At 39.3% G+C, this 13,242-nt stretch overlaps 1 protein-coding gene across 2 annotated transcripts in view; it reads right to left on the bottom strand.

Moving 5' to 3' along the window:
* LOC133545151 (uncharacterized) overlaps positions 1-13,242 on the bottom strand; it is a 29,110-nt gene that overhangs the window by 12,342 nt on the left and 3,526 nt on the right. For both annotated transcript variants that reach the window (XM_061890519.1, XM_061890517.1), the window contains exon 2: positions 6,752-7,018. In XM_061890519.1, coding sequence (XP_061746503.1) covers positions 6,752-7,018 — 267 coding nt within the window. The remainder of the gene's footprint in view (positions 1-6,751; positions 7,019-13,242) is intronic.

Below are 13,242 nucleotides of genomic sequence, written 5' to 3'. Positions count from 1 at the left end.
TTCAGCAACACAGATGTCCAAAATACTGTGTAATTATGCGATTAAAAGAGACGACTTTTAGCTGTGTGTGGTGCTGGGCTAAAATGTCCCCTCCAACCAATAAACGTCACGCGCACGTGTCATCATACGCGTCATCATTCCGCGACGTTTTCAACAAGAAACTCCGCGGGAAATTTAAAGTAAACTAAAAAGGCCGTATTGGCATGTGTTGCAATGTTAATATTTCATCATTGATATATAAACTATCAGACTGCGTGGTCGGTAGTAGTGGCTTTCAGTAGGCCTTTAAAAAGTGGATTCAGTAATTCCGGACTATATTGCTACTTTTTTTCCCCCTACAATTTGAACTCTGGGGCTTACAAAACGGTGCAACAAATTTATGGATTTAAGTGTAGTTAAAAAAAAACAAAAAAAACAAGCAAATACACAAAAAATATTGTTGGTGCTATGGCGCCAAACAAGGGGACAAACTTTAGCTCAGCTAATGTAGAATTTTATTTGAAAACGCAACAATGACCAACAAAATAAAGCTTGAAATAGCTAGTTGTATAAGATAATATTGAGTTAAGAACTAAATTAGCATGCATTACATGTTTTTTTCATTATGTCTAAATTGAAATACATTGATTAAAAAAGATTAAATGGTCTTTTGATGCTCATTATTTCCAGGGTACTAAGGATGTGGCGAGCTAAGATTGGTCCTCAGGCTTTGAGTCTGACACCTGTGGTCTAGAGCGGTGTTTTTCAACCTTTTTTGAGACCAGGCACATTTTTTCCCATTTAAAAATCCGGAGGCACACCACCAGCAGAAAACGTTAAAAAAATGAAACTCCACCAGGTCCTCCTCGTGCCTTATTTTGAGTTTGTTGGTGTTTTCCTGTGTGTAGTGCTTAAGTTCTTGTCTTGTGCTGTTATTTTGGTGTTTTCCTGTAGCAGTTTTATGTCTTCCTTTGAGCGCTATTCCCCGCACCGGCTTTGCGTTAGCAAGCATGGATATTGAAGTTTTTGCTATTCTTCTTTGTGTGGACATTGTTAATTGCCATGTCATGCACGGATGTACTTTGTGGACGCCGTCCGTCTCTGCTCCACACGCTGCAAGTTTTTGCTGTCGTCCAGCATTCTGTTTCTGTTTACTTTGAAACCAGTTCAGTTTTACTGTCATTTTACATAGCCAACCCTATGCTTTATTGCCTTTTCCTTTTGTTCATTTTTGGCTAAAGCGTTACATACCTTTTTTTTTTACCTGCACACTGTGGTCTGCATATTGAGATCACAGTTCTACAGCCAAGTTCTACACAGCACGGACACTAAGGAACGGCACAGTATTTGCAGATTATAATCATTCATTTACAAAATAAAATCATTTTTTGGACCAATTAGGTGACGTTGCATCATTTCCCACGGCACACCAAACAATATCTAACGCCACACAGGTGGTTGAAAAACATTGATCTAGAGAGAGGATAATATAACAACAACTGTTGGTGTGTCAGCATTGTCACAGCCAGGAAACGACACGTAAGAGAAAGGCGGATGCATCCATGAATTGGTGGCGTCTATACCAAGAGTAGTATCAGCGTAGCACTCCAGACTATAATTGATATAATTGATAATTGATAACTTATCACTTTCCTTGGGCACTGTTCCCCTAGCATTCAAAAAAGCGGTTATTCATCCTCTTCTTAAAAGACCTAACCTCGATCCTGACCTCATGGTAAACTACCGACCGGTGTCTCACCTTCCCTTTATTTCAAAAATCCTCGAAAAATGATCTATTGCTAACGATGGATTCTGATGCGTCATCTATGTTGCTGCTCCTCGATCTTAGCGCTGCTTTCGATACCGTCGATCATAATATTTTATTAGAACGTATCAAAACACGAATTGGTATGTCAGACTTAGCCCTGTCTTGGTTTAACTCTTATCTTACTGATAGGATGCAGTGTGTCTCCCATAACAATGTGACCTCGGACTACGTTAAGGTAACATGTGGAGTTCCCCAGGGTTCGGTCCTTGGCCCTGCACTCTTCAGCATCTACATGCTGCCGCTAGGTGACATCATACGCAAATACGGTGTTAGCTTTCACTGTTATGCTGATGACACCCAACTCTACATGCCCCTAAAGCTGACCAACACACCGGATTGTAGTCAGCTGGAGGCGTGTCTTTTTGCAACTCAACGCCCAAAAAACGGAAATGCTGATTATCGGTCCTGCTAGACACCGAACTCTATTTAATAATACAACTCTAACATTTGACAACCAAACAATTAAACAAGGCGACACGGTAAAGAATCTGGGTATTATCTTCGACCCAACTCTCTCCTTTGAGGCACACATTAAAAGCGTTACTAAAACGGCCTTCTTTCATCTCCGTAATATCGCTAAAATTCGCTCCATTCTGTCCACTAAAGACGCTGAGATCATTATCCATGCGTTTGTTACGTCTCGCCTCAATTACTGTAACGTATTATTTTCGGGTCTCCCCATGTCTAGCATCAAAAGATTACAGTTGGTACAAAATGCGGCTGCTAGACTTTTGACAAGAACAAGAAAGTTTGATCACATTACGCCTGTACTGACTCACCTGCACTGGCTTCCTGTGCACTTAAGATGTGACTTTAAGGTTTTACTACTTACGTATAAAATACTACACGGTCTAGCTCCATCCTATCTTGCTGATTGTATTGTACCATATGTCCCGGCAAGAAATCTGCGTTCAAAGGACTCCGGCTTATTAGTGATTCCCAAAGCCCAAAAAAAGTCTGCGGGCTATAGAGCTTTTTCATTTCGGGCTCCAGTACTCTGGAATGCCCTCCCGGTAACAGTTCGAGATGCCACCTCAGTAGAAGCATTTAAGTCTCACCTTAAAACTCATTTGTATACTCTAGCCTTTAAATAGACTCCCTTTTTAGACCAGTTGATCTGCCGTTTCTTTTCTTTTTCTTCTATGTCCCACTCTCCTTTGTGGAGGGGGTCCGGTCCGATCCGGTGGCCATGTACTGCTTGCCTGTGTATCGGCTGGGAGCATCTCTGCGCTGCTGATCCGCCTCCGCTTGGGATGGTTTCCTGCTGGCTCCGCTGTGAACGGGACTCTCGCTGCTGTGTTGGATCCGCTTTGGACTGGACTCTCGCGACTGTGTTGGATCCATTATGGATCGAACTTTCACAGTATCATGTTAGACCCGCTCGACATCCATTGCTTTCCTCCTCTCCAAGGTTCTCATAGTCATCATTGTCACCGACGTCCCACTGGGTCATTATTGTCAGCGATGTCCCACTGGGTGTGAGTTTTCCTTGCCCTTATGTGGGCCTACCGAGGATGTCGTAGTGGTTTGTGCAGCCCTTTGAGACACTAGTGATTTAGGGCTATATAAGTAAACATTGATTGATTGATTGATATGATCCATACTGGTCAATTTTTTTTACTTCCTCAAATAACCTATTTGGTTGTTGTTGTAGTTGTTTACAATTGCAGAAAATAATTCATCTTAAACAGGAGGACTTTGAGGGCAAAAAGGATTTCAATGCGTATTAGTAATTTTCCATTTTGTTTAGTTGACTTTATTTTGCTTGTAAGAAAAAGACAATAAGAAATTAAATTTAATAAAGTGTTGATGATGTAAAACAAAAAAATCAATAGCTCTCACCTTTAAAAAATGTAAAGATTTAGAGTTAATACAAGTGAGTGGTATTGGTATCGGCCAATATCATTTAATATTGAGAATGCCTAAAAAATACATTCACCGCCATGTCTTTCATAAAGATGGTGAACGATAGGCAAAATACAAAAATTTGTGCCGTTCCCCTCTAACAGCTCTGTCCTGGAACCAAATAGGCTAATACAGTGGTTCTCAAATGGGGGTACGCGTACCCCTGAGGGTACTTGAAGGTATGTCAAGGGGTAGGTGAGATTTTTTTTTAAATATTCTAAAAATAGCAACAATTCAAAAATACTTTATAAATATATTTATTGAATGATACTTCAACAAAATATGAATGTAAGTTCATAAACTGTGAAAAGAAATGCAACAATGCAATATTCAGTGTTGACAGCTAGATTTTTGTGGACGTGTTCCATAAATATTGATGTTAAAGATTTCTTTTTTTGTGAAGAAATGTTTAGAATTAAGTTCATGAATCCAGATGGATCTCTATTACAATCCCCAAAGAGGGCACTTTAAGTTGATGATTACTTCTATGTGTAGAAATCTTTACTTATAATTGAATCACTTGTCTATTTTTCAACAAGTTTTTACTTATTATTAGATCTTTTTTTCCCAAATAGTTCAAGAAAGACCACTACAAATTAGCAATATTTTGCACTGTTATACAATTTAATAAATCAGAAACTGATGACATAGTGCTGTATTTTACTTCTTTTTCTCTTTTTTTTAACTGAAAATACTTTAATAAATACTTGAAATAAAAAAATGTTCACAGGGGGTACATCACTGAAAAAAGGTTGAGAACCACTGGGCTAATACACTGAGTTGAGGTTATGTACAGTGGGTATGTGGTGATTTTCGTGAAAAAGTAAATTATGTTAGTATCTTCTTTTAAATATTTGGGATTTTTAATTGATGACCCCTGGGGTTTTAAAGGGGAACATTATCCACCCGTCCATTATCCTGTGACGTCACAGCGTGACCACACAGAAACAAACATGGGGGATAGCACAGAAAGGTATAGCGATATTAGCTCGGATTCAGACTTGGATTTCAGCGCCGTAAGCGATCCAACAGATTACGCATGTATTGAAACGGATGGTTGGAGTGTGGAAGCAGGTAGCGAAAACGAAATTGAAGAAGAAATAGAAGATTTTGAGCCATATCACGACAGACAGCGGCACGGGAGGAAGCGAGGACGATTTCGGCGATCGCCTTCTAACCAACGATTGGTATGTGTTTGTTTGACATTAAATGTTGGTGGAGGGTAAGGCTGGATGTAAATATAGCTACAAATGAGGCATAATGATGCAATATGTACATACAGCTAGCCTAAATAGCATGATAGCATCGATTAGCTTGCAGTCATGCCGTGACCAAATATGTCTGATTAGCACACTCCACATAAGTCAATAACATCAACAAATCTCACCTTTGTGCATTCATGCACAACGTTATAAGTTTGGAGGACAAAATGAGACGGAAAAAGAAGTGGCATAAATCACGTCTTAGCCAACATATCCAGGGGGTTTGCCTCGCTCGTCTGCGGGAAGAGACTGCCGTCGTCCCAGAATAGCTCGGACTCCGGCAGAGTCAGTGGTGGTCTATTTTCCAAAATTGCAGATTTCGTTGACTTTATTGTTGGAAATGCATCTGCTTTGAGTGTCGCAGGATATCCACACATTCTTGCCATCTCTGTCGTAGCATAGCTGTCGTTGGTAAAGTGTGCCAAACAAACGAGGGACTTTCGCATCTTTTGGCCACTGTTGCAACTTGATTCCGTCTCTGTTCGTGTTGTTACAACCTCCGACAACACACCGGCGAGGCATGATGTCTCCAAGGTACGGGAAAACAGTCGAAAAAACGAAAAATAACCGAGCTGATTTGACTTGGTGCGTGTAATGAGATTGAGAAAATGGCGGATCGCTTCATGTTGTGACGTCACGGGTGAAAGGTCATCGCTCTGACAGGCTATCAAATGAAAGGCGTTTAAATCGCCAAATTCACCCTTTTAGAGTTTGGAAATCGGTTAAAAAAAACATGTGGTCTTTTTTCTGCAACATCAAGGTATATATTGACGCTTACATTAGTCTGGTGATAACGTTCCCCTTTATGGAACACATTCAGTATGTTGTAAAAAAAACGGAAACTTTTACTGGGATTTTATCATAGAAACAAATCTTGCTTTTTTTTTTTTACTGTGAAACAGAAATTGGTGGAAACTACCTTTTCACCTGTTATTGACTATGGAGATGTGTTGTACATGAATGCTACTGCTGGTTGTTACCACAAGCTGGATAGTGTGTACCACGGGGCACTGAGATTTATCACCAACTGTGCTCCCCTTACTCACCATTGTGTCTTATACTCAAAGGTTAACTGGACGTCTTCATGTGCTCCACGCCTCAATCATTAATTGGTATGTTTTCATCTACAAAACCATTCTCTGTATCACTCCATCTTATCTATCTTGTCTTTTAACAAAAAAAAAAACAAAGAAGTCACAATCTGCGTTCAATGAATGAATTGGGCAAGAAAGCATTTAGATTTTCAGCACCGAAGGCTTGGAATAACCTACAATCGAATCTTCAACTTCAAAGCCTTGTTACATTGAATGAGTTTAAAGCTTCTGTGAAAGGATTGCAGTCTACCTGGTCTGTATGCACATGTGTCATATGAGTAAGTTTTAATGTTGTAAATGTGATGTTTTATGTGTTGTTTACTGTTTTTATTGTAACCTTACTGCTGCCCTCTTGGCCAGGTCTCCCTTGGAAAAGAGATCTTTGATCTCAATGGGATTATTACCTGGTTAAATAAAGGCTAAATAAAAATAAATAAGTCTATATACCTCCAAAATAAGTTCTGTGTCTTGTGCACTCACTTATTACAATCGCCTTCTTTTGAATTTCTCCACTCCTTTTAGGTTGTGTGTTGTTTCCCCTCTTCCGTGTGAGTGCGTCTTTTGTATATATTAAATAATATTATTTTACTTAACGTCTCCGCAACCTTGGGGTCTCGCTCTAAGATGCGTTCCCAGTTCTTGAATGAGTATCTGTGTATACACTATTTTTTTTGTACAATTACCTGCTTGTGTTCCAGACTGTGCTGTTGTGAAAAGAGAGCCTGCTGCAGGTTGAGACGTAATTTCTGTAGATCTTGTTATCATGGGAACACTCGTCCTCAAAATAGTCTTTTCAGTGTTTGCTACGCTTGTGGTATCATCTCCTTGATCTTGTCTTTGATGTTCGACGTCATTCACAGGACCTTTCATCAGGTCAGAAACCCCCGAGGTACCAGTAGGAGGCAACCAGGCAGACGGAGTGGTGGCGGGAGGCAGAGCCACAATTTGACCTGGAGAATAATATTCAAGAATACAGAAAAAATATAAATTGTTTTAGAAAACTCTCAATAAATTGAATTAACAACATGTTCGTCCATTAAAATTGTTTTCCCTATGTGGTTTGACAGGATAGGTTAAAAAAAAAAAAAAATAGCAGTTTTATAGGACTGAATCTGACTTCCTTGTTCACTAACTGTACAATACTTAGGTTCATCACTTTAATTACTAAGTAATATTTCTACAACATGGAAGCTTTTTTTCTCTCAACCATTATTGTTTTTTCATGTGTACAATTTTTTAAACATCTTTTGTATTCCTTTTTTATTTACATTAGGATTTTATTTATTATCTTTTACATTGTATACATTCTTTTGATTTTGCAATGTTTCTGTTGTTCCATCATGCTGTATGTTTGTTGTAAAAAAATTAAAATAAAAAATAAAAAATTATATTATATATATATATATATATATATATATATATATATATATACAGTATATATGTATGTATATATATATATATATATATATATATATATATATATATATATATATATATATATATTTGTTAGGTAAGGAAAAAATACAAAGGTTATTTCATCCCTACAAGCCTGTTTCGCATGTTTCCCTGCTCTTCAGGGGAGTTTACATGTATGGTCAAAGTCCGTAGGAGTAGTTCGTTAAAGTATGACCCCATGTCATTTTTGACATTCCGTGTTCGGCACCCCGAAAAAAATAAAATTCCACAGGACCGGGCGTGCTTGCAGAAATGGTGAGTTTTCGGGCATGTTTAGGGCTTTTACAATGCGACGAAAGTGACAGAATATTGATTAACGAAACCATTCCAATAGATCATTTGCAGCTTTTTAAAGGTCATTGAATGACTTTATAAAACTTACTTTTAATGTTTTGCCCAAGATGTAATTATTACAATCAGATTGAAAAACAGGACACATATTCCAGGTTATATTTAACTACTGTAGGTTATATTGACCGATTGTAGAATACAATAAGACCATTTATTATGGTTGTTAATCTTACTCACAATTCAATTTGATTCCCATGGGATGATGATTTATACAGAATCGATTATCTATCGAACATGATCATAAATTCAAAGTAGTTCTCGCCAAATATTTTTTAATAAAAATTGTATTAAAACAGTTTCAAAAAAGTTAACAAAAGCAACAGTGGGCTTGAAAAACTATTTTTAATTTTTTTGATTCTTAAAATTGTTTGTGATGAAATAATATAGTATAATGTATTTAATATATCTGACATGGGAGGAGTTCGGGGAAGCCATGGAAAACGACTTCCGGACGGCTTCGAAGCGATTCTGGACCACCATCCGCCGCCTCAGGAAGGGGAAGCAGTGCACTATCAACACCGTGTATTGTGTGGATAGTGTTCTGCTGACCTCAACTGCGGATGTTGTGGATAGGTGGAAGGAATACTTCAAAGACCTCCTCAATCCCACTAACACGTCTTCCTATGAGTAAGCAGTGCCTGGGGAATCTGTGGTGGACTCTCCTATTTCTGGGGCTGAGGTTTCTGAGGTAGTTAAAAAGCTCCTCGGTGGCAAGGCCCCATGGGTGGATGAGACCCGCCCGGAGTTCCTTAAAGCTCTGGATGCTGTAGGGCTGTCTTGGTTGACAAGACTCTGCAGCATCGCGTGGACATCGGGGGCGGTACCTCTGGATTGGCAGACCGGGGTGGTGGTCCCTCTCTTTAAGAAGGGGGACCGGAGGGTGTGTTCCAACTACCGTGGGATCACACTCCTCAGCCTTCCCGGTAAGGTTTATTCAGGTGTACTGAAGAGGAGGCTACGCTGGATAGTCGAACCTCGGATTCAGGAGGAACAGTGTGGTTTTTGTCCTGGTCATGGAACTGTGGACCAGCTCTATACTCTCGGCAGGGTTCTTGAGGGTGCATGGGAGTTTGCCCAACCAGTCTACATGTGCATCGTGGACTTGGAGAAGGCATTCGACCGTGTCACTCGGGAAGTCCTGTGGGGAGTGCTCAGAGAGTATGGGGTATAAGGCTGTCTTATTTTGGCGGTTCGCTCCCTGTATGATCAGTGTCAGAGATTGGTCCGCATTGCCGGCAGTAAGTCGGACCCGTTTCCAGTGAGGGTTGGCTGTCCTTTGTCACCGATTCTGTTCATAACTTTTATTGACAGAATTTCTAGGCGCAGTCAAGGTGTTGAGGGGTTCCGGTTTGGTGGCCGCGGGATTAGGTCTCAGCATTTTGCAGATGATGTGGTCCTGATGGCTTCATCTGGCCGGGATCTTCAGCTCTCACTGGATCGGTTCGCAATCGAGTGTGAAGCGACCGGAATGAGAATCAGCACCTCCAAGTCCGAGTCCATGGTTCTCGCCCGGAAAAGGGTGGAATGATATCTACGGGTTGGGGAGGAGACCCTGCCCCAAGTGGAGGAGTTCAAGTACCTAGAAGTCTTGTTCACAAGTGAGGGAAGAGTGGATCGTGAGATCGACAGGCGGATCGGTGCGGCGTCTTCAGTAATGCGGACGTTGTACCGATCCGTTGTGGTGAAGAAGAAGCTGAGCTGGAAGGCAAAGCTCTCAATTTACCGGTCGATCTACGTTCCCATCCTCACCTATGGTCATGAGCTTTGGGTCATGACCGAAAAGATAAGATCACGGGTACAAGCGGCCGAAATGAGTTTCCTCCGCCGTGTGGTGGGGCTCTCCCTTAGAAATAGGGTGAGATGCTCTGCCATCCGGGAGGAACTCAAAGTACAGCCGCTGCTCCTCCACATCGAGAGGAGCCAGATGAGGTGGTTCGGGCATCTGGTCAGGATGCCACCCGAACGCTTTCCTGGGGAGGTGTTTAGGGCACGTCCAACCGGTAGGAGGCCACGGGGAAGACCCAGGACACATTGGGAAGACTATGTCTCCCGGCTGGCCTGGGAACGCCTCGGGATCCCCCGGGAAGAGCTAGAAGAAGTGGCTGGAGATAGGGAAGTCAGGTCCTCCCTGCTTAGGCTGCTGCCCCCGCGACCCGACCTCGGATAAGCGAAAAAAGATGGATGGATGGATGGGTATTTAATGTATCTAAATATATGATTTTTATTTATGTAATTTATATATATGTATATACTGTATATATATTTTATTCATTTGTTTCTGCGAAATAGGCCCTGATATATTCCGCTCTACCTCGACTGTACATATATGTACAATGTATATCTATATATATATATATATATATATATATATATATATATATATATATATATATATATATATATATATGTATAAATAGCCGAGCTAAATTTTATTTTATTTTATTTTTAATTTTTGGTAATTTATTCACATCATTTTTTGTTGTGAACTTCCCCAAAAGTGTCTGTCATTGTAAATAGGTTCCGCTCTATTGTTTTCCATTACATACCTTTTTGTTTCCCTGGGGGGTGATTTGGCGTTGCACCTATGTGAGCAGCTTCAGTGAGCACTGACTCCTGCAGCTGGTAAGTCATGTTTATGTCTCTCCCCTTTATTTTTTTTATAAACTTTTGCTTGTTACTTTTAAAGTATTTTTAAAGTGCACGCTGTTTTGTGGCATGCTGTTAAGCATGCGGGTTAAATTCCTGAATTTTCGTTTTATTAAAGTGTTGTAAAAAACAAATTTATTTGCTAAATGATGTGTGGATTATCTTAAAGCTAGCGGCACTTGCTGCGGGGTTTCCTGGCCATGTGAGTTTGCGCAGGGGTCGAGGCAACTCTTCTGCGTTTTTGTGGACATCTTGTGTGCTGCAGTGCCATTAATGTGTGTGTGTTTTTTGTCCTCTTTCTTTATAATGTAGTGGAGAGAGATACTGTGGACTGCATGTGACGCCCTTTTCTTTTTGTCCCTATGAAAAAGGTATGTCTGTTAATAACTTTTGGCATTGTTTATTGTAGTAAAAAAATATAAAATGAGTTGATGTTAGTGGGGAAAACATTTTTTTTGCTACACATAATAAGGACCTTTTTTTCCTAATGTATATTTTTGCTGTCTGCTGATGTATATACTTTATATACTGTTTTTTATTTCAATTACTTTTTGGACTATTTTGCGCTTTGTTTACCTTTTTAATATTGTTATTATTTTATTATTATTATTGTTGTTGTTTCCATATGTGAGCACAAGTGGAGGTTGAGTTTCGGTGAGCACTGACTCCTGCGGCTGTGGAGAGAGATACTGTGGACTGTATGTGACGCCCTTTTCTTTTTGTCCCTATGAAAAAAGCTGGTGAATAAATCCTCCTCAACTCGAATCCTGTGTGTTCATCACGAAAAAACACAACGCAGAACAGTGACTGTTACATATATATATATTATATATATATATGTATGTATGTATGTATGTATGTATGTATGTATGTATATATACATACATACATATATATATATATATATATATATATATATATATATGTATGGGAAAAATCACAAAACTACCTCATCTCTACAGAACTGTTTCATGAGGGAAAAAAATCTCCTGATGATTGAGGGAACCCCTCAAAAAACAGTTCTGTAGAGAGGAAGTAGTTTTGTGATTTTTCCCACACATACATACATACATACACATATATACATATATATATATATATATATATATATATATATATATTAGGGGTGGGCAAATGAATGCGTTAATTACGCGTTAACTCATCAATCTATTAACGCCGACAATTATTTTATCGCACATTTGCGTATGTTGTTTACATGCTTTTATTTTGTTAACGCCTTTTCTTAACAAGATGGCATCTCCCGGATGTACTTCGGCGTCGAGGGGCTCTTGGTAAAGATGGAACATTTGGCAAAAATACCGGACAATTCTGCAAATTTCATGGCTGGCTTACAGCGTGGTCACTCCAGGATCACTTACGACCGCCAGACAATTCTGGATGTGGATAGATCGGGCCGTTTTGGACTGAATGACGCGTGCTTGCTAGACCGGCTAGCTAGCATGGGAATACTGTGAAGCAGCGGAGTATATGTGTTGTCTGTTTATTTATGAATAATGCAGACGAGGCGTGTTGGCTGAGTTCTTAACGTTTGCTTTCAGAGCGTGCATATCACAACATACAAGATGCCGTCATGGCGACACAACCTATACCGGGCTACCGCGCATGCTCGTCACTCCTGTTGCATGCTGGGTAGGGTAGTTATTTTTTTCCCTGGCTCATAACATCACAAATAGTACCATGTATATGCGTTCAGTTTATCAAAGCACCAAGCAAACAATCGGAAAATTCCCATCATATCAATTCCTAGATATGGTCATAATTATTTTAAGTGCACTACGCAGAATAAACACAACATTATTAATATTGCTACTACGGATAATTTGATAAAAAAATTCCCTAAAACAGCCCACTACCTATAATATAGGTTTTTTAAACATAAGACCCTGGTAAAAAAAAAAGTTTCTGCTGTTACCTCAGAAATTGCCTGTTCAGATGTTATGATTGTGGCTCAGAGATTTGTATGTAGATTATATTTATTTTCCATAACAAACAAGATAACTTAAATACCCTGGCAGAGGCAATAAGCTTAAATGTTTGTATTTACATTTTTTGAGTTGATTTTCATAAAATATGCTATTTAACTGCTACTGTTTAACAAGGACTGATTTAAATTGTGCTTGCACAACAAATGTTTTGGCGCTTTTGTTCATGTGGGAGAATATTCCAATAAAGGTGCACTACACACTACTTTTGAATTCATTATTGGGCTTTGCATATACAATGCAGTTAATCGCGATTAATCGGAGAAATAGTGCGATTAACTTTGATTAACATTTTTAATCGTTGCCCAGCCCTAATATATATATATATATATATATATATATATACATATATATATATATATATATATATATATATATGTATATCATTAGGTCAGGAAAAAACACAAAGGTTATTTCTTGCCTACAAGCCTGTTTCGTATATTCCGCTTTACTCCGGTATTGAGCACTGTATAATGGACAAACCACAGAAACATATATATTATATATATATATCTATATCTATATATATATATATGTATATATATTAGAGATGCGCGGATAGGCAATTATATCATCCGCAACCACATCACTAAAGTCGTCATCCACCCGCCATCCACCCGAACCAACATTTTATCAGAACCGCAACTGCCCGCCACCCGCCCGTTGTTATATATCCGGAGTCGGCGACCTTTACCACTCAAAGAGCTAATTTGACCCTT

This window comes from Nerophis ophidion, linkage group LG28, assembly GCF_033978795.1.
Source record: "Nerophis ophidion isolate RoL-2023_Sa linkage group LG28, RoL_Noph_v1.0, whole genome shotgun sequence".
In the NCBI taxonomy this organism is placed as follows: Eukaryota; Metazoa; Chordata; class Actinopteri; order Syngnathiformes; family Syngnathidae; genus Nerophis; species Nerophis ophidion.
Note: the sequence above shows the minus strand (reverse complement) of the source record. Positions and strands in the feature narration are given on the sequence as shown.